We start from the raw sequence: 21,136 nt of genomic DNA, 5'->3' as shown, positions 1-21,136 counted from the left end.
GGCGGGATCAGATCAGGTGCAATTCCCACACTGTGTCTCTGGTGTTGTCCCCTGTAGAGCTATGGGTCAGTGAGGGACGTCTTGTCTCATAGTGGGGCTTGTCATGTGGTCCTCTCTGTGGACTGGCTGCTCTAATTGGGATCATCATCGTCCTCATGTGTTCCACTCACTCCTCCTCCCCCTTCATCAGCATCCCTGTGCTCCGATCAGATAAGTCCCTCTCCCTGCCGTCCTTTGCAATAAATTCTTCTGGGGAGAGGGTCAGGTGTCCACTTAGTATTTGGGATTCGGGCCGGCCCCCCAGACCTCTCCACCGGTTCCCTACTCCACGCTAGCACACTGCATTCACATCTTGGAGCACTGGGTTGAAGTCTGGTCCCTCTTTCCCTGTGGAGATATAAGCAATACCCTCCCCTTGGGTGGGCTAGTGTCCTGTGCCCCTGCTGCCCACTTTCAAGGACATGTTTTAGATATCTTTCCATGTACCTGAATACAAGCTGTACATAATTATTTTTAGTGGTTATGATGTATTCCTTTTATGATTTTTAGTGTGTTCTTTATAGCTATACTTTGAGATTGTTTCCAATTTCAGTATTATCAACAGTGTTGTGATGAATACATGTACATTTTTCTTCTTTCTGTCAATTGAATGATTATGTCCTTGGGGTCAAGTCTTAGAAGTGTAAGAGCCAAACCGGTAGTGTGCGCAATTTTACATGTTGGTACCTACTACTAAATGCCCACAGCAAATACATACCAGCCAGGACACATAGTCCATAGGCACACGAGGGGGGGGGCAAGGGCCCACCCAGCTCACACACTCATCAGCGCAGGGAATTTTCAGACTTTTAAATCTTACAGGTGAAAGTTAGCTAGTTTTGAATGGTTTGTTTGCATTTCTTTGCTTAGTGGTAAAATGGGTGCTTTTTTGGGCCATTTGGCTTCTTCTTTTCTGAATTGCCTTTTATAGCAGAGGCGGCCTCTCTGCCCAGGGTTGTGGAGTCAGTAAGCTCTCTCTGCCCAGGACCTTCACTCACTGCCCTGCCTTCTGTTCCGGACAGGTCCTGAAGGACTCTTTCATTGGCAATGCCAAAACCTGCATGATCGCCAACATCTCCCCGAGCCACATGGCCACCGAGCACACACTGAACACCTTGCGCTACGCTGACCGGTGAGTGGGCTTCTGCCGGTGGCCCGTGTGCTTGCGTATCTCATCCACCTGGAGCTCCCTGAGCCCTGCTTTTGGCCCCAATAGCAACTGGTCTTCCAAAGAAGGTGACCAAGTAGGCCCTACCATTTGCAAGTGTGCAATGTGGAAGACAGCATCGTCCCTGGTTTAGGAGTGCACTGACATCTTGGTGGCTTTTTTCAAGCCACCATTTAAATGGCGAGCATGAGATGCTTGTGGCTGCTTCAGCCCCAATCAGAGGAATGCAATATGTATTACTGACCAAGGCAAAATCACTCTGAGCCATGTTGGTCCAAAAGCAACTAAGCCTATTACAGAGGGTAAGGTGAGGGCTAGAGAAGGGCAGAAACTCTGCAAGGGTGTGTCGGGAGTTGGTGGCAGAGCTGAGCCATCTTAGTGCCTGTTTGGGCTCTTTCTGGGCGCTTGGGGCGCCCTCCTCTCCTCCTCCACAGCCTCTGTTGTCCCGAGGGTGAGACCTTCTGGCTCCTTCACTCGAATCTCTCTTGCTCGTCAAGATTAACACGCTTTGACCTGTTTTGCATTACTGACTCTATGGCATTTTATGAACCCTACTGGGAAAGAGGAGTGAGCTGTTGGTTAAGTCCAGTGAGAACAGAAGCCTTCCTTTTGTTTTTCTGTACCGTGTTCTTGGTACCCCAGCAGTCCTGGGGGGTGCTTGTGCTGGGAGGGGGCAGGTTCCCTGCTGTTGCACATAGGGTCGCGAGTCCGGACCAACCAGTACTAATAGATGCTCAGTAGAAACGAATGGATGAACGGCGCTTCTTTGTGGAGATGCTTTATGCACCGTATCGCACTGAATAGAAGTGATTTCAAAAAAGACTCCACGAATAGGCTTTAGAGTCTGTTTCCTGACTCTGCCACTGGCTGGCTGTGTTTCCCTGACCCTAGTTTCCTCGTTTGTAAGAACCACAACCATATCGACTGCCTGCCGTCCAGTCCATTCGGGCTCCTGGCAACCCTATAGGACAGCGTCTGCACCGTCAGGCAAGAGCTCCGTCCAGTCACTGACACAGTGTGTACTCAGAAGCGTCCATAACCACATCTGTTCGCTCTGCCCTTCGGGTTGCTAGTGATTTCCTCCAGCTTCCAGGAGGAACTTTTGGCTTCTCACTCTTTTTTTATTCCAAGATTTTTTTGGCACATAATGTATATATATATATATATCATACATAAAATATTTCAATTGCTCAGTCATATCAAGGGGAACTATACAATCAGCACCACATCTGTCTTAGAGCATTCCCCCCACCCACCCTTATATAATTTTCAAATCTGTGTGTGTATACAAAGAAGCAATTTGGAACCAGCTAGATGTGTGGCGGCACCTCTCAGCCCCTGCTCTTATGTGTGACGTATTGGTAACACCTAAGGAGAAGCCCAGACACGTTCCTGTGTCTTTATTCACACCCGCATCTTCCTACTCAAACACACGCCTGCCTTGCAGCCCGTAGGGAAGGTTCCAATCACGTCTCCTCATAGCCTTGCTACCTGGGTCACCTGGCTCTCACTGGGTAGGACCAAAACCAGAAATAGGAAGCCATTTTCCAGGAGCTCATGAAGCGAAGCAGTAGGACTGCGCCTCCCAGGGGATTTGAAGGTAGAAATTACAAGCCCCTGGAGTGTCACCTTTTTGCTTGATGCTGTCTTATAATTCTAAAGCTTTCGTGTGTTCAAGCAAAACTCGTTTTTATTTAAGTGTCACGGAGCAATAGACTTAGAGCTTGGCAACTCAACCCTAGCAGAGACCGCGCTCCCTGCGGAGCTGAGCAGTGGCTCTCACCAGAGCAGTGTCGCCCCGAGGACATTTGCCAGTGTCGGCAGAGTTTCGACTGCTGGGGCTGGGGGAGCATTGCTGGGAGCCAGCGGGCAAGCACCCCACCGAGCCCGGGACCCTCTCCCATGGCAGTCAGTGGGCCCACTGTGGCAGAAGGGCTGAGGCTAAGCAACCCTGGGAGAGACAGTTTCTTGCTTCATGGAATTAGCACCAGACTGCTGATCTCTGGAGTGGTTTTGTTCCCTTAAATGCCACCAGCTCAGGGAATTGCTGGAGTGCTTTCCGACTGCAGGGCTCGGGCTCAGGTAGACACGGGGCTCTGGAGGGTGGCCCATCTTGAAAAGGCACAGCATGGGCCCTGCATGCAGGGCTGGGCCTGGCTCCCAGCCCCTCGTGATCCTGCAGCTGTTCAGTTCAAGAAGGGTATCTCGTCCTGAGAGAGGTGGAGCCCCGTTTCTTCTCGTCGCATAAAGTAAGAACTCCCGACCTTGGGGACTGTTTTCCTGTGAGTTTCTGTCAACACATGTGAGCGCGCACACATGTCAACACATATGAGCGTGCATACATGTAACGGAAGTGGTCTTTTGCAGGGTGAAGGAACTGAAGAAAGGCATGAAATGCTGTGCTCCAGCCGCGGGTCGGAATCAGACATCTGGAAGCTCCTCCCCCAAACGAATTCAGAACTCCCCTGGAGCCCTGCCAGGGGACAAGTGTTCTCCAAAAAAAGTCAAGCTAGGGCTTCAGCCATCGCTCACAGTGGCATCTGGCTCCCTGAGAGGGAAGGCCCAGCCTCTGACTGTCCACTCACCCAATATCCCCTTGGCGTCTGAGCCTCGGGCTCCTACTAGCAGGACTGCCACCAGAGGGAGTCCTCTGCAGGGCTGGGCCGTTCAGACTAGCCCTGTCAGAGGAGCCAGGGGTCCTGGACACCTGGGTAAAAAGAAGGCAGAAGAACCAGCACCCTTGTGCTCTGAAAAAAGCCACACAGGCAGCAAGCCTGCGGTTGGGTGGGAAGGCCGGGCCCCTGGCCCCGACGATGGCCTCGGATCCAGCCGGCTGGCTACCAAGAGCAAGAAGGTGCAGCCTGTGCAGCCCGTGCAGAAGCAGCTGGTGTCCCGAGGGGAGCTCTCCTTTGGCGACATCCACCACTTGGCGGAGAACACTCGGAACAGCAAGGCAGGCGCGGTGGGCAGGCCCACGTTGGAGGCCTGGACAGACATCCCCCCACACCAAAAAGACCGGGAGGAGCACCTGCGCATTTACCACCAGCAGTTTCAGCAGCCACCTCTCCTCCAGCAGAAGTTAAAGTACCAGCCGCTTGAGAGGCTTTTATGCCGGTACCGGCCCCAAGAAGGCCAGCTCCCAAGGGAGACCTCCCCTCCATCCTGCTCGTGTCCTGAGAGCCAGGATGGGGCCCAGGGTGAAGACCTCGACGACAGTGATTTCAGCGAGGACTCCTTCTCACACGTGTCCGGTCAGAGGAGCACGGCACGAAGAAATGCCCTGGCGAACAGTGAGGACCCCTTCTTCCTTCACCAGGGGGAGCGCAGGGCTGAGGAGCAGGGGGCCGGGCAGCGGCGGCAGAGCCTGTTTTCCCGCCCCGGGACAGAGGCTGACAGGAAGAATCTCGAAGGAAGCTGGGTGTGCTCGAGGGAGCCCAGCAGCCCCAGGAGGGCCGAGCTGGCCCACAGCCGCAGCCCCAGTCAGCTGCCCTCGGACTGGAGCCTGGAGGACTCCCCCTCCCAGGTTCTTTCTCCAGGAGGCCACCTGGCAGAGAAGCCTTACTGCTCACAGGTGGATTTTGTGTATCCCCCAGGGAGGAATGGGGACCCCACCCTTGATCTCAGGGAGGACCGCTCACCATCACTGGAGGACAGTTTCATGGTCTCACTGTCTCACATCGCAGTTCTGGGGTCCCCAGACCAGAGACACACAGCCACCACCCCTTTCCGAGAAGTCCGTGAAGGTGGCCCAGCCCCAGTGACCAGAACTGTGAGAAACCCAGACTCCTTCCCAGGAGAGGCCTCCGGAGGGGAATCAGGCCTGTACTCTGAGCATGCCTCTGGACTGATGGCCCCCCTCTCTGTGTCCCTCCTGGAGAACCCCGGTGATGACCACTCGCCTCCCTTGGGACAAGTGCTCCCGTCTGGGGCTGCCCGCACCCGAGTGACAGAGGACACAGGAGGCTCAGTTGTGTCACCTGGTGACCACGAGGCAGTCCAAACAGCTAACAGGCCCCTGTGGCTCTCCTCATCTCCCCCTGACGACAAGCCTGGCCCTGGTCTTCCAGCTCTGTCCCCATCACCCATCCGTCAGCACCCACCTGACATGGACACACTGCCCAGCAAGGATGCTGGCCTGGGAGTGGCCGGCCAGAGCCGAGTGCCTGGACTCTTCTCCCAGGTCCCCATGGGGAGTGAGCACTATGATGCTGACGCCGAGGACACAGAACTGGGGGGCTCTTGGAGTTCCCCGGGAAAGCCCTTCCCCCACACACACACTGGGAGACCTCACCCTGGACCTCCGCTCCCCTCTCGGACGGGAAGGACTGATACGGCTGGCCAGCCCTGGGACCAGGGAAGAAATCAGCTGGCAGGGCGGGGTTGGCAGCAACTGGATTTGTCTACAGACCCCATGAAGTTGTCCTGCTACCAGGACAAACACAGGCCAGTACCAAGGTGCTTAGCAAAGCCAGATCCTGCCTTGGTCCCCAGCTGCTCAGCCAGGACTGCAAGGACACTCCATGAGCCCACTCTGGGGCAAGCACAGTAAGTTGGCTTTCTCCCTATTGACACCCCTCCCTCCACTCCAGCCCCATGCTCTGCATGGGAATGGCTGTGGTTGGCTCACCAAGGGGCCTGCCTGGCTGCATCTGTCACATGCTGGAGGAGCAGCAGGCATGGGAGCAAGGCTGCCAGTGCGGGTGGACCCCCCACCTGGCATGCTGCGAGGGAAGGGAAGATGCTGCCCCTCCACCAGGCTGATGGTCCGTCTGCTTGTGGAAATGCTGCCCGGTCCTAGGAGCCACAGCTGACAGCCTGGAGCACTGACAGGGTGGTGAGGGACAGAGCAAGGCAGGTTGGTGAGAATGGTACAACCCAAAAAGGTGGTGAGGAAGTTGTGGAAGAGGATGGAGGTGGAGGCCACACAGTTCAAATGGGCCTGGAGGCTGCTCCTTCCATTAGGCTGCAGTCCTTTGTGAGGTGCCCCCAAGAGCTGGAGGAGCACCAGGGAGCAATGACCAAAGGCATGCGGGATGCACAGGTGAGGCCGCCGCCTCCCTTGGGTGGCCCATCAGTAGTGTGACAAGATGGCCCTGCAGCTTTCAGCTCAGCCCCGGCTTTGGCCCCTAGGTCCTCCATGCGCAGAGAGCCATCCCTGTCCGAGTCAATCTCGGTGGTCACGGCCTGGGAGCCGTGCAAAAGCAGCAGCAGCACCCAGCTCCTTCCCGTGCTCCCCAGAAGTGCTGGGCAGGGTGGGGCAGAAGCCATCTCCCCCCTTATCTCCCTGGTCCCTTGACAAGTCCCAGAAAAGAACATCCCAGGAAAGGGCTGGGGGCCCTAGTCAAAGCCATGACCAGTTTGGGCAGAGGCAGCTGCTGGCCTGGAGATGTGTGTCCATGTCCTCAGGAGGCTGTTTCCCTTCTGGCGTTCCAGGCAAGTGGTGATCCGAGCACACCAGGACCAACTGGAGGCAATGGCCGAGCTGGGCTGCCAGGAGGAGACTCTGATGAGCCAGTGCACGTCTCACGTAAGCGGCCGAAATATTTGATGTTGGCTGTGGGGCTTAGTGGCCTGGAACGGGTTGCTGTCGTCCACTACTGTTGAGGTCTTGTGCCTCCTTTCAACACTCTCAGGGAGCTTGAAGGCCAAAGGAACCAGGAGCCCAAAGATGGGGGTGGTGCTGCTATAGTCAGCCTCACTCCCCTCCCCGCTGTCCTTTCCAGCTAGCTTTTGGGGGGGGGGGGGTCTTCTCTGTGACGGCAGCAGTGACTGACCAGCCTGCCTGCCATGTGCAGACCAGAGGGCACTTCCACCTGTAAGACACCCCTATACCTAGAAGTCTTTCAGACCCTGAGGAACTGGTGCCCCTCTGTACCTGGCAACCACCCTGCAGTTTTCAGCCAGAGGGTCCCAGGCCCTGAAAAGCAAATCCAGCAGACCAGCCATTTGTATGTTTGCTTCCTTAGGACTTTGAAGATTTTGTGATCCAGTTGGATGAAATCATGGCTCTGAAGTCCAAGTGCATCCAGAGTCTGAGGAGCCAGCTGCAGCTCTATCTGTCTTGCCACAGGCCGGCTGCAGCCCCAGAGAGAGCAGCTGTGTCCTAGAGGCTAGGGGTAGTGCAGGACAACACGCTGGATTCTTGGGTCATCCCCACATTGACCAGAAGCCACTCCTGGTCCTGCCCTGTCAGCCTTGCCGCAGCCACACAGGGCCGTGCCTGGGAGTATCTGCAGAAGACCAGGCTGAAGAACTGCACGTGCCTCTTCTCCTTGGGACTAGAAGAGTTTGTTTTCACTTACTGACCAATTGTTGGGTCAGGACACAATTGGGTCTAGTAACCCAGATGTTGTTTCCGAGTTTGGGGATCAGAAGAGGGAGTGATCTGTTGGAGGTCAGAGGTCCATTACAGGAAAGCCATGTCCTGAGCCTGGGGCGTCTATCAACTGGAAATTGTCCTCCTTTAAGACTTAGCAAATACCAGCCCCTAGTTTAGTTGTGCTGGGGACGAGTTGAGTTCTCCCCCACCAACTTGGGGGCTTTAAGTTAGCTTTTGAAAACGTCATAAAATGAATAAATATTGATGTGCCTGTTAACAAACAGTGTTTGCACCTCTAACCCCAGGTTTGTGCTGACAGCCCTCCCCCGCCAAACTTCCTGCAGCTGAGACAGGAGGTATCCCTGACTCAGAACTTTTCTCTCCCTGCCTCTGACATCTATGGCTCCAGCTGGAGACACCTCACCTTCTGCCACCCTTAGGTTTTGGCCCAAGGTGGGGGCCGCTTCTCTGAAGAGCCCAGGGCACTTTCTGGAGGGTCTTCAGCATGTCCATCTCCTGGCTCCACCTCACCCCAGAAGACCTCATCCCTTTGTTCAGTGACTGGGCATCTGGGTTCTATGCTCACAGAAAACTTACAAGTGTCCCTCGCCTCCCAAAGCCATCCTAGGACAAAGTGAGGTTCTTAGGCCACGTTGGTCCTGATGCACATAATATAGGAAACTTTTTTTTCCCCTAGCAAAGCATACTTTGTTAAGGTTTTAAAAGGGCTAAAACCTTTGGTAGTCTCGGGCCATGCCTCATCTGACCAGCAGAGGGCACTGTACTCCCAGTTTGGACTAAGGCTCTCTACAGCTCTCTCTCCAACCAGCAACAGCAGTGAGTGCAAAGACCTTGAGGGATGAAATCAGATCCTGGCTATGACAGCACTGCCTCAGAACCAGGAGGCATTCTCAACCCCATCCTGCCTGCTGTCTGCACAGAAGGTCCCTTCCTTCCCAGGCCAGACCTGAGCTCGGTCAGGGCCCAGCAGCCTTTGCACACAGAAACCAGGGCTGACAGGAGGGCTAGCTCCGAGTCCCAGACCTGTAGTGGGCATACAGTATTGCTAGGCAACGGTTAGGTTCCAGTCCATCCCCAGCAGCAAATCCCCCACAGCCCTGGCCCTGAGGAAAGCAGCCTCTCAAGAATGAGGACATGATCACAGCAGGACACACCTTTCAGGTTTTTATTAGTTCTCTCTAAAGAATCAAAATAGTTAGCAAATTACTTTAGATTCATCAAGACTGTATATCCTTTGTATTTAGAGCTTTAATGATGTACAACATAATACAAAATAAACCAGAGACACTGATTTCTAGGACTAGGAGTTAACTTGCGTCATCCTAAAGCCTTGGGTGAAGGGACAGGCTGCCCTCCAAGAACAGTGGTGTTCTTGCTGGGCAGCTAAGCTGTGACCCATCTGCCCCCTGTTCAGTGTGCTGTGCAGGGGCCAGTAATTTCTTTAACTGACGACTGTTTCCTAGAGCAGTGAACCCTGGGTGGGAAAGGGCTGTGGTCTGATCCAAGTCAGGGCGGGCACTGGGGCAGGGAAGCATGGTGACTTTGCCTGGCAGAAGGAGGCTAACTTGGGGGGGAGGGGGGGGAGCCCTGGGGAAAGGTGACTTTTTGCACCGCAGAGGCATCGCAGACCAGTGTAACACTAAGAGACTGTTGAAACGTGGAGGGGAACGAAGCAGACCCCGGAAAAACCTTCAATCACCCTGAACTTGGATGTGTTCAGTCTACCAGGAGGCTGTGGTGGGTTGAGGAAGTGTCTAGCCCCAAGCAGCACTGGACCTGGCTGGTCTGCCCATCCCCACCTCGTTCCCTTAGGGGCCAGTTCTGGGCTGAGGACACAGAGGCCTCAGAAAGACAAGGGCCACCTCTCGGAAGGGCCAAGGTGGGAAGGACACTTCTCAAAACACAAATACATTTACTGTGGGTGGGAGTCAGGCATGTTCTGGGGCATTCATGTGCCTGAACCGCCCATTCTCCCCCAGACCAGGGCGTTGCTCGTAGAGGCTGGCGAGCATGGTCTCCACACCTGACCTTCCACCCCCAAGAGAAAATCCAGAAGTGTGTCCCTTCTTCCCTGAAGGTGGGCTCTTGCAGGGCTTCCAGGGGTAGGGGTTCCGTGGCAAGGCCGAGGCCAGGCCTGTTCTCAGCTGGCTCCTGCCCGGGCCATGAGGTCTTCCAGAGCATTTTCCTGGTCATTGTTGTGTAATAGCAAAACTTCTTTAATGTCTTTCAGTTCAAAGCCCATTTCTTTAAATTTGCTCATTAACTGAAGAAATTCCATCATCTGAGGGAGAGAAGAGAACACGTGTTTAAGAGGCTCTAGCTACAAAGAACAGTTGAGTGGAGAGTACCGCAGGAGGGACACTCGAGTCTGCAGCCTGCACAAAAGCCTGGGGGGCAGGGGGGCGCTAGCAAAGAGAGGTAGTCTGGGAAGGAAACCAGGAGACAGGCTGATGTCTCAAGACACCTTTCAGGAGCCAGACTCAGCGCCCCAACCTACACACTCCATGGCCCACCACCACAAACTCTTCACTAAGGCAGGCAGTGGACTCAGAAACACCTGCTCTCCACAGGGGCAGGCTCAGCAAGGGTCTAGCAGGCACCCCAGGAATCCAAAAGCTCAGCTTGTAGCCTGGACGGCTTTTCCCTTTGGAGGTGTCTACATCCCTTCAATGTAATTCTAGACCAGGGGTCGGCAAACTACTTACCAGCCACATGCGGTTTTTTCAGTACATACCTGTTGCTCCGAAGTAAAATGGGGGTAAAATTAAAGTATAAAGAAAATTATTTCATTTGTTTGTAAAAAAAATCTATTTGTGGCCCTCGAATAATTTTGAAACTTATGAGGAATAAGATTGGCTCTTCTGTCTCAAAAGTTTGCCGACCCCTCTTTTAGGCAGACTTCGCAGCCCAGTACTTCATCTGAGGCAAATACAGCCTTGGGCTGCCTCTGCCTGAGGTCAGACCAGGAAAGGGAGTGGTGAATGGCTGGCAGGGAACCTCCAGAGACACGGCTCCTTCCCACTTTCCAGAGGGTTCCCGCGAAGCAGTGAGACGGCTCCCACCTTTTCTTCTGAGCACTGGTGCACTTCCAGAGCCTCTGCCACCAAAAGAGGGTCGAAGCCCTTCTCACAGAGCTGTCCGTGTGCAAACAGGTAGTCGAGAATCTGAAAGAAGCAGCCCGTTTCAGCACCTATTGCCTTCCTTTCACTGCTTTCAAACCAGCGACTCAGGCTGCGCCCCGCCCCAGCCTGGCTGCTGGTCCGAGGACTTGATTTTTTGTCTGAAGCTGTCTGACACAGGTGCTCGTGATTACTGGCCTCCCTCTCTGAATGTGAGCAGCCATCCTCCAAAGGTGTTCACAACTATTATCTCCCAGAATGCAAGTTCCACCGAGAATATCCGCCCCTAAGAAGGAGCCCACGTCTGGAAAGGTCTAAGGCTCTTGGGACTCCTGGCCCCACTTGGAACTCCCTGGGTAGTTATGGCAAGATACAATTTTCTGGCAGGGGAGGGGGGAGGAAGACAGGACTACACTCAGGAGAGTGGACCAGGGGACAGCTAGGTAAGTCCTAACAGCCCCATTGCAACCAAGGCTTCTGCTCAGCCCAGGTTCCAGAGCACAGCCCACAACTCAGAAGCACTGCAGCTGCCCCAACCGGGTTCCCCTGCAAAGCTCCCTGCCAGAGGCCCCCAGGCCCACAGGAAAAGGAAGCTGGGGGCCTCTGGGACAGGCCTAGGACTCTGTCCAAGTGACTGCTCACCTGCTCAATATTCTCTCCTTTCTTCTTCATGGCTCTCAGGACACACTCATATGAGTAACCCATATTGACCACCGTCTCCACACACTGCCGTTCGCTGGGAGACAGCGTCTGCAGTTCAGAATAGGCCTGGGGACAGGTGGCAGTGTTGGGCACTTGTGACATTGAGAAATTAGGAGGGGTGACCTGGTGGTGGAGAAACAAAAGGAGCAAGGTAAGGAAAAAGAACGCTGACCCAGGTCCCAGATGGCATGTCACTGAGGTGACACAGCCCAGGGGCTTGCCGTTCCTGCCACTGAACAAGCCCCCAGGCAAGCAGTCTGATTGGAAGCAAGGGCAGTTGGGGTGCTGCTCAGACACCCTAAGGGGGAAGAAGAGAGAGAGAGGTCGGCCAGCTAGGGGGTTGAAGAGCCGGGAAGAGACAAAACTAGCAGCTCCGCATGTCCAACATTCCCTTGCAGCATGCGAAAGCACCACGTGATTCTCATTATCAAGTTCCCTGGGCTTGAATGAGGAAGGGGCCCTGACCCTGGCCACAGGACTGCCCCACCAGTGCTCCCTCAGCCTTCCCCAAGGCCATTTCCTAGTCCTGCAGGAATCCTCTTCACACACTCCTGCTCTAGGGCTGACCTGGCCAAAGGCTGTGAACACTGCTCCCATGCACGGCCAGTTCAGGGCCCCAATGTCGGGGGCACTCCACCTTTGCCCCCCACCACGCACAGGCCTTTCGAGGGCTGGAAGAGGGGCCCTGGGGCTCTGCTTCTAACACTAGAGACTGGTGGTAGTAGCACCCAGATTCCCCGGGGATGGCTCCTCCCACTTCTGCTCATCAATCAGGCAAGACCACACACTGGTCTATGGCTTGACCCAGCTCAAGAATCATGGGAAATTAAAAATTTTTTAACATTTTATTAGGGACTCATACAACTCTTATCACAATCCATACATATATCAATTGTGTAAAGCACATCTGTACATTCTTTGCCCTCATCATTTTCAAAGCATTTGCTCACCACTTAAGCCTTTGCATCAAGTCCTCTTTTTTCCCCTCCCTCCCCGCTACCCCCCCCTTCATGAGCCCTTGATAATTTATAAATTATTATTTTGTCATATCTTGCCCTGTCTGACGTCTCCCTTCACCCCCTTTTCTATTGTCCGTCCCCCAGGGAGGAGGTCGCATGTAGATCCTTGTAATCAGTTCCCTTTCCAACCCACTCTCCCTCTACCCTCCCCGTGTCACCACTCACACCCCTGGTCCTGGATTCCCTGTGCCTCCAGCTCCTATCTGCACCAGTGTACATCCTCTACTCTATCCAGACTTGCAATGTAGAATTCGGATCATGATAGTTGGGGGGGAGGAAGCATTTAGGAACTGGAGGAAAGCTGTATTCTTCATCAGTGCTACATCGCACCCTGACTCATCTCCTCCCCTAGATCCCTCTGTGAGGGCATCTCCAGTGGCCGGCACATGGGCTTTGGGTCTCCACTCTGCACTTCCCCCTTCATTCACTATGGGAAGATTTTTTTTTTCTGATGATGCCTTACACCTGATCCCTTCGACAACTCATGATCACACAAGATGGTGTGCTTCTTCTTCCATGTGGGCTTTGTTGCTTCTGAGCTAGATGGCCGCTTGTTTACCTTCAAGCCTTTAAGACTCCTGACGCTATATCTTTTGATAGCCGGGCACCATCAGCTTTCTTCATCACATTTGCTTGTTCACCCGCTTTGTCTTCAGTGGTTGTGTCGGGAGGGTGAGTATCACAAAATGTCAATTTAACAGAAGAAAGTGTTCATGCATTGAGGGAGTACTTGAGTAGAGGCCCAATGTCCTTCCGCCACCTTAATACTAAACCTATAAATATAGGCACATAGATCTAGTTCCCCAACCTCATATATACATTTGCATATGTACATGTCTTTGTCTAGACCTTTGTAAATGCCCTTTGCCTACTAGCTGTTTCCTCTATTTCCCTTGACTTTCCTCCTGTCCCACTATCATGCTCTGTCCCCACCTGGGTTTCAGCTATACCTCTTGGTTACATTACCCTTGATCACTCCCCACCAGGCCTGCCATACACACTTCACCAATTTGGATCACTTGTTCCCTTGTCCCTGGGTTTGTTAACACCACTTCCTTACCCCCCCCCACCTCCCCCTATCCCATGTCCCCCCGGAACTGTCGGTCCCGTTATTTTGCCTCCAGATAGTTCCTCAAAAATTTTTCAATAAAACAAGATTTCAGCCGGCCGCCCTTGAGTTGGGGCCACCGGGCCACTGAAGTCGGAGGCCGCCCCCGGTGGCAGAGCGGCCGCCATGGCCAAGTACCTGGCCCAGATCATCGTAATGAGCATGCAGGTGGTAGGCAGAGCTTTTGCCCGGGCCCTGCGGCAGGAGTTTGCAGCCAGTCGGGCAGCTGCTGATGCCCGGGGCCGGGCCGGTCACCAGTCAGCAGCTGCCTCCAACCTATCAGGCCTCAGCCTGCAAGAAGCCCAGCAGATCCTCAACATTGCCAAGCTGAGCCCTGAGGACATTCAAAAGAATTATGAACATTTGTTCAAGGTAAACGACAAATTGGTGGGTGGCTCCTTCCACCTGCAGTCCAAGGTGGTCCGTGCAGAGGAGCGCCTTGACGAGGAGCTCAAGATCCAGGCCCAGGAGGACAAAGAGAAAGAACAGGCATCCAGGACGTGACCTCTGCCCCCCCCCCCAATTTATAGCCCACTAATAAATACCCTTTTCGGGTCAAAAAAAAAAACAAGATTTCCTTTTGGTTGGAAGAAAGTAGCTGGCGACAGGGAGAACCTCTGTCTTAGAAGCAAATTCTAAAGCAGAGCTCTGACCAGAAGCTCTCTTCAAGGTGAGCTGAAAAGAAGACTCCAGGCCTGAAACCCGGCTCTTTCCCACATCACCATCTCCCCACGTACACTCCCAGGGCTCCATCTGTCACTAGGTCACAGGAGTCACCACAGGCCCCCAGAGACTGAGTCTCAGCAGTCCAGCACTGCAGGCCCCTCTTCAGGTGGGCCCAAGAATCCCAACAGCAAGGATGCCTCAGACTGCACTTTCCCCACAGTGCCTGGTAGGACAGTAACATGTATTTAAAAATATACCCAGGCACTCCCACGTATTCAGTGATTTGTATTTGATACTCTACACACATCTAACATCTAGGCTACGTAAAGTCTGAAAAATATTCAAATGTTCTGATCAGTTGTTTACTTCTAGGTATCTAAGGAAATAATGCAAACCAATATTTATGCGTAAGAATGTCACCCCACGGTCGTTTATAATAAATACTAGGGATGATCTAAATATCCAACACAGAGCACTGAGTAAGTACATAAAGCCTCTATTATCCAGGACATTTAGAAAGCACGTATAGTAGATTAAAAAAATAAGCTATGTCATATCGCCCTACAGTTAGCCGTATCTTTTTAAAGACGTAAGGGATTTAAAGAGTTAAGCTCAACGGTCCTCCCGTTAAACGGGACAAAGAAAACAACATGTGACTCCACGACTGTTGAGTTCATCAAACAGGCCCTGGGATGGCCTCAAAAACTAAGGCGGCACAGGGGTGGCTTCTCAGGTCACTCACCAAAGTGATTTCATCCAGGGTGTTAATTGTAAAGTCTGTATGGTTAATAAAAATGAGAGTTTTACATACATTCTTGCATCTAAATAAAAAATTCAGTTCACAAACAAGGAAAAGACATTCCTGCATTCATGGAATCGCTGGCAGGAGACAATGTTCCAGGAGGCTGACTCCAGGATAAAATGGGCCCCCACACTCCGTGGCTAGAAGGCTGTATATTAGGAAGGAGAAAAGAAGTAGAAACCAGAAAAATAAGCTGTTTTCCCAAATAGACTATTAGGGCTTCCGGGACAGCAAGCTTCTGAGAGGACCCAAGCAAGCACCGGTGTTCCAAAGCTTCCCCAGGCTGCCTGGGCATTTCCTGCACTTCAGTAGATATGCCACGGCACTTTTTAATTAATTTGCTTTTCTTAAAATTCAAAGATATGCACAAAGTAACATTTGCTGTTTGACAGGTTGGAGGTTTACCATTTAGTATTATCAACTACATTAACCACGTGGTGCAACCAGCCATAATCACTGTCCCATTTCCCGCCGTCGTCAACAAACTCGCCAGTACTCCCTTTTATATCTATGTAGGGGTCATGGCCTCTTCCGACCAAGACGCTTTTCTAAGCCTTTCTCAAATGCCCCTTCCCGACGCAAGCATGCGTGTGCACACAAGGCCCAGGTGCACTCCCACATCCACCTGTGCCCCAGCACTGTGAGCTCCTGAAGGGTAGGGGACTGCATTCACAAACGTGTGAATCTGGATCCCTGCAATGGCTGAGTGCAAGTCTATTTGGATTTTGAAAGGGGGTATTTTAGAAACAGCAAATTAACCAAACAGGTTGATCATTTAGTATTTTTTCCCTCCCCCAAACCCCACTAAAATGATAGAAAAATTAAAACGGCATTAACCTTTATGGTCAAAGGGACCATGATGGGCAATATATTTCAGTGTTTTTAGAAGGTGGAAAGGTAGAGGAGAGATGGTAAGTGACAAGCACAATGAGTCAGTTACAAAGAAGGTGAGAAAGGCAGTTGGATCAGAGTCCAGAGGAACCTAGGGCTCATTTGGAAACACCAGGCCATGGTTTAGGGCCTGAGCGCCAAAAACCAAGTGCGGCCCTGAAGCCCCACCCCTCCACCTGAGGCAAGTTTAGTCTCCAGAAAACCGGAACTAGACAAAGTTAAACTTTCATTTTAAAAATATAAAGGTTATCAGATACTCAAGAACATGTCCTACAAAGTAAAACAAAGAGTACGTGATAGGAAAAGGAGAATAGAAAATTACATTGTCAAGAAAGTGTAACATCAACAAAAAAGTGTAACATCTGGTTATAAGAGTTCCACATAAGCAGAACATTATCAAAGAAAATACAACAACCAAAAAAAAAAAAATCCCAGAATCTACCACCAGGACCCAACCAAAATCAATAACAATGTACACCACCTTTTGGTAAATTACAAAACGCACTGCCATCAGGTTGAGCCCGACTCCAAAGGCCCCTCGACAGGATTTCTGAGAAGGTAGCTCTTTACAGAACCAGCCTCCTCCTCCTCCTGCAGTGTGGTCTGCAGTCTAACCCACAGCACACAGCAAAAGCTTCTGAAGGTGGGGGCGGGGAAACAACACGGAAGGAACAGATCTGAAGTCGACACTGGCACCGAGAACCAAGGAAGCTTGTACTTCAAGCTAGACATCAACAGAAATCAAAGCAACACTCGCCGAGCTTCAGGTAAGCATGATGGGAACCAATCCTGGTGATCTTAAACAGGAGGAATGCAATTCATAGTACTGAATTATATATGTAAGACTACTGAGATGCCAGATGTTATGTACATAAATGTTTACTTACCACACATTTTTAAAAAATGGAGCAATGTCTTGAAAATTCTACAGAAAAATGATTTTCTACTAAAATCTATATCTTGGCAAACTATTGTTCACACATGAAAATAGTAATAGAGTTTTAGATCTTGGACTTAAAATCTGACAGGTCAACTGAGCTGTTCACGAAAATTTTCATGAGATTTTTTTATCAATCTCTTGAACTGTTTGGACAAATGAGCAATAGTTATAGAGGAACTTGGTAATTTTTAAAACCAGGCAGTTTTAACAACCAGAAGCAAAAAAGAAAAGTCATCGAACTCGACAATAAATATCTCCGTGAAAGGCATGCACCATTCCCTGGGAAAGCATACGTATGAGAGAGAAGAAGGGGAGGAGGAAAATCCCCCAAAAAAGCAATATAGAAGTTTACTTACAAATAGACAGGAATCTCAGCAGAAATCACTGAATGACATGGGAAACGGAACTGGAGAATAAAGCAGGTGAAGCAAGGAGCTGCTACTTCTCAAAATAAGACTTTTAATTTTTTTTTTAGTTTTATTGGCACTTCATTAAACAAGCCTTTGAAAATGCTATTTGATTTCATAAAAAGATGCTTCTGTTACTCTGATAAAAACAAACACATTAAAAATATGGCCGTGGAGAAGGGCTTGGTGAGTGCTAAAGAAAGGACGACATCGGAAGTGATCGGAATGTCGGAAACACTCGAAGATTCTCTGTCAAAAGATGTGACTACACAATGTGAAGGCACGACCCTTACACATACACAGCACAATTAGTAAACTGAGAACCTGGGAGTCTAAGAGAAAGGAAAGATTTTTCTGCAGTAACTGAGTAAGGAATGCCTCCACACCTGGAAAGAGGACTCGTTTGCCCAGAGTACGGCCCCTGCAGGGCAGAGAAGCAGGGGGAAGAGATGCTGGTGAGATCAGAGATCTATGCTGGACTCAGAGTTACATCCAAGACTGCTCCTCTCCATACCATGTGGGTATGGGAGAAGGGGAGAAAGGGGAACCAACCTGCCCCCCACCCAAGGGGGACAAACAACAGAAACGTGGGTGAAAGGAAACAGTGTAAAATATGAAAATAAAAATAACTTATACATCAGTAAGGGTTGTAAAAACATCGTGCAGTGTCCTAGCTCCTGGGTCTGCCAAATGGGTTTTTTCCTCCCGGACTGCGGCCAAAGCTGCCAACAAGCTGCGCCAGATGCTCGGTCAGGCCGTGTTGACTGGAGCTGGACTGTATCATGCGTCTGGCACTGTTCACTCCAGATGTCAGTAGGGACACAAAGAACAACCCAGACCATGGAATAAACTTGGTCCCAATGACCAATCTAAGTTCTTCGCTGTGAATGCGGATCACAGCGAGCTGAAGAAAGAAGGCCCTGACTTCTCAGTGAGATGCTTTCCCATCGAGCTGCTCAGAAAGAAGGTCTTCCAGAAGTTATCCGCACCATTCTCCACGTAACCAGGACATGGTTATCTCCTAAATGCACGAAATCATGTTGGTGTGTCATTTTGGGGTTTACACTGAATAATAAACATGTGAAACTTGAAAAAAAAATTAGCAAGGGTTCATGAGGGTGGGAATATGGGGGAGGGGTAAAAAAGGGCTGAAAGGGCTCAAGCAGAAAGAAAATGTTTTGGAAATGATGGCAACATATGTACAAATGTGCTTGATACAAGTGATGTATGGACTGTTTTAGGAGCCCCCGATAAAGTGATTTAATTAAAAAAATAATGTGCAAGTGTGCTTTATACAATTGATGTATGTATGGATTGTGATAAGAGTTGTCTGAGCCCCCAATAAAATGATTTTTTTTAAACACACCAAAATTTTTTTTAAATAATAAAAATTAGAAACTTGCTTGCATCAAAAGATGTCACCAAGAGAATAAAAGGAGAACCCCACACACACACACACACACACACACACACATGACTGCTCCTCTCAAGAGCATCCTGTGGATTTCTCATCTGAGGTCATTTAGAGTAAAACAGAAACTCTTTAACTGAGGTCCAAACACTAGGCTTACAATAGACAAGAACCCAATGCTAGCAACACTTTCCTGGGAGTCCCTCGGCCAGCGCTGTTGCCTACAGCCTCCGAGGCCCCCTCTCAGGATCCTGGGGACAGTGCTGCTCACTGGGCAAGGGGCTCACAGACACAGGGTCAGGAAACTCCTTCCCACCGAGTCACAGTGCTCCCTGGAGGTAGGCTACCCCTTCCCCTGTTTGTGTGTGCCTGTTGACAGCACCAGGTTCCACGCCAACAAGAAGCAGCCCCTTCCAATCCTGAGACAGGTCAGAAAGCATAGCTCAGTCACACAGCTTAAAGACGAGTGCTTTGGTTTTGACAGCTGGCTTTTAAAGGGCTCTAAATGGTTAATATAACTTTAAATGGGGGTGGATGCTCCCCAATCTTTTTCAGGGTAGAACTTTTTCTAAAGCATACAATGAGTCACGAAGAGGTGTATAATACTGACCAGAGCCCCACAACTAAGCAGGAAAAATGAGCATCAAGCCCACTTTCCCAGAACACACCAGCCTTCTGCACGCCATCACACTGACCTGGCCCAGTCTGTGACATTTCAGCAGTGAGCGGACACTGGAAAGGCACACACAGGGACGATCATTTACAAAGCTGGTCTTGCTGCTCCCATGCACTATTTGTAGGAAGGTAAGCCAACACTTCACGGTCCCACTAGCTAACAGCATGCTTGTGATGGCTCCTGGCAGAGACCCCGCCAGTACAATCAGACTCCTTTCTCCAAGTGGTAGGTTTATACCCTTTGTCATTTTCTGAAAAACTTATGAATGATGGTAGTAAAAGGTCTTTCAAATCTATGATTTCTACTCCAGAATATATTAGTGTGTTGTTTTATGTTGCTAACAACCCCAAGAGCCAACGTCATAGGCCATAGTGCATTCTGCATCAGTGGCTGGGGTCGTAAAAGGTCATGAGTGGCTGGCTATCTAAGATGCGCCAGAGAAAGAAGAGTCAAGAAAACGGAAGGTGCAATGGGAAGTAGTCCAATGGACTGACCGGAGAACATCAGTCTCCTGACCCTGAGACCAGAAGTAGATGGGGCCCACTACCACTACCAACTACTCTGAAGGATTCCTGAGTAAAATCGGTGGGAAATGTGGGAAAATGCTCAACACCGTAAGAAAAACAAAACAGAAAGAGGCTTACTGGTAAGATAGAGACTCGTGCAACATGGGCCCTTAGTGGCCTTTCAGGTCTGGAAGCGAACTCACTCCCGTGTCTCAATTTTCAGCCAAATAACAGACATGACTATAAAAAGAACAACCGCACGTGAGCCAGGCTGACACACAGCCCAACAACAACAACATTTTTCTCCCGGTCTTGCTTTTTAGGCCTGTGCTTGGGGCTATTTGGGACGAAGATGAAGAAAATTGCATTGGCTAGACCACTTCAGCTCTAGTTTCTTCCATATGACGTTGCACTAGATTTTCTGTCATTGTTCTACTAATCTCTTAATTCATCATCCTAGTCTCACCTGTGAGAAGAATTCAGGCACACAAATTACAGGGTAAGACAAAAAAGGTAAGGAATGTTTTTTAAATCATTGTGAAGGGACTTCAAGGGAAGTTGTGTATGGACCCATGGTGCTGGTTGGTGTTGGTGACCCATTGAGCTGCCAATCGTAAGGTCAGTGATTGAAACCCACCAGTCACTCTGCAGCCTTTCAAAGATTTAAAGGTTTTGGAAAATCCAAGGGACAGTTCTTCTCTCTCCTGTAGGGTCACTATGAGTTACGATCGATTAGAGGCCAGCGATGTTTCATTTTGGTAAGGGAGTCTGGGCCATACACACAGAGACTACAATGTGCGGACTGCAGAGCCCAGGCACAGTGTGGGAAGAGTGGAGAATTAGAGGAACACGGAAAAGGAAGGTGTGCGGGCAACTTCAGCGTGCCAAAACATAATTAAGACTGCACAGCGATTTGCATAAACATTTTGGAGATCTAAATTTTTCTTCAAATGATGCAAACATTTCAAAACACATTTTAATATACAGCAGTCAATAGATAATTCATATGAAATATTTCAGAGGTGAGGTTGACTCTAAACTTACTTATTCAAAAAAATTCCAACTTTTATGAGTTTCTGTGTACAAGTGGAGTTGTGTCACCTTATATGTAATAATACTGGAACACTGGAACTTTCATAAATGAGTTTGAATGCGGACGGACCATTTTGAGTTTCAGAACAGTTGAATCTCTGTGTATTGCACCAAACTCAGTACCAGCCATTGAGTCAAATGTGACTCATAATCACCCAAAAAGGCAGATGGAACTTCTGTGGGTTCCTGAAGCTGTAAATCTGTATGGGAGCAGAGAGTCTCATCTTTCTCTTGCATAACAAATGGTGGG

The 21,136-nt window shown here is 50.5% G+C and overlaps 2 protein-coding genes and 1 pseudogene across 5 annotated transcripts in view; 2 read left to right on the top strand and 1 right to left on the bottom strand.

Moving 5' to 3' along the window:
• Positions 1 to 8,825, top strand: part of KIF24 (kinesin family member 24) — a 56,713-nt gene extending 47,888 nt beyond the window's left edge. Inside the window, exons 10-13 of the mRNA XM_075560047.1 lie at positions 1,062 to 1,171; positions 3,575 to 5,752; positions 6,641 to 6,734; positions 7,174 to 8,825. Of these exons, the coding sequence (XP_075416162.1) occupies positions 1,062 to 1,171; positions 3,575 to 5,752; positions 6,641 to 6,734; positions 7,174 to 7,314 (2,523 nt within the window). The 3' untranslated portion in view covers positions 7,315 to 8,825. The remainder of the gene's footprint in view (positions 1 to 1,061; positions 1,172 to 3,574; positions 5,753 to 6,640; positions 6,735 to 7,173) is intronic.
• Positions 8,699 to 21,136, bottom strand: part of UBAP1 (ubiquitin associated protein 1) — a 61,569-nt gene continuing 49,131 nt past the window's right edge. For 3 of the 4 annotated variants that reach the window (XM_075560049.1, XM_075560048.1, XM_075560050.1), the window contains 3 exons: positions 11,309 to 11,491; positions 10,610 to 10,711; positions 8,699 to 9,828 (listed from right to left, as the gene is read on the bottom strand). In XM_075560049.1, the coding sequence (XP_075416164.1) occupies positions 9,688 to 9,828; positions 10,610 to 10,711; positions 11,309 to 11,491 (426 nt within the window). In that variant the 3' untranslated portion in view covers positions 8,699 to 9,687. The remainder of the gene's footprint in view (positions 9,829 to 10,609; positions 10,712 to 11,308; positions 11,492 to 21,136) is intronic. The other variant, XM_075560051.1, reaches the window with a different exon arrangement.
• Positions 13,565 to 14,032, top strand: LOC142458986 (mitochondrial import inner membrane translocase subunit TIM16 pseudogene; annotated as a pseudogene).

The sequence above is a fragment of the Tenrec ecaudatus genome, chromosome 10, assembly GCF_050624435.1.
Source record: "Tenrec ecaudatus isolate mTenEca1 chromosome 10, mTenEca1.hap1, whole genome shotgun sequence".
Classification (NCBI taxonomy): domain Eukaryota; kingdom Metazoa; phylum Chordata; class Mammalia; order Afrosoricida; family Tenrecidae; genus Tenrec; species Tenrec ecaudatus.
This window is presented reverse-complemented; position numbering and strand designations above follow the sequence as displayed.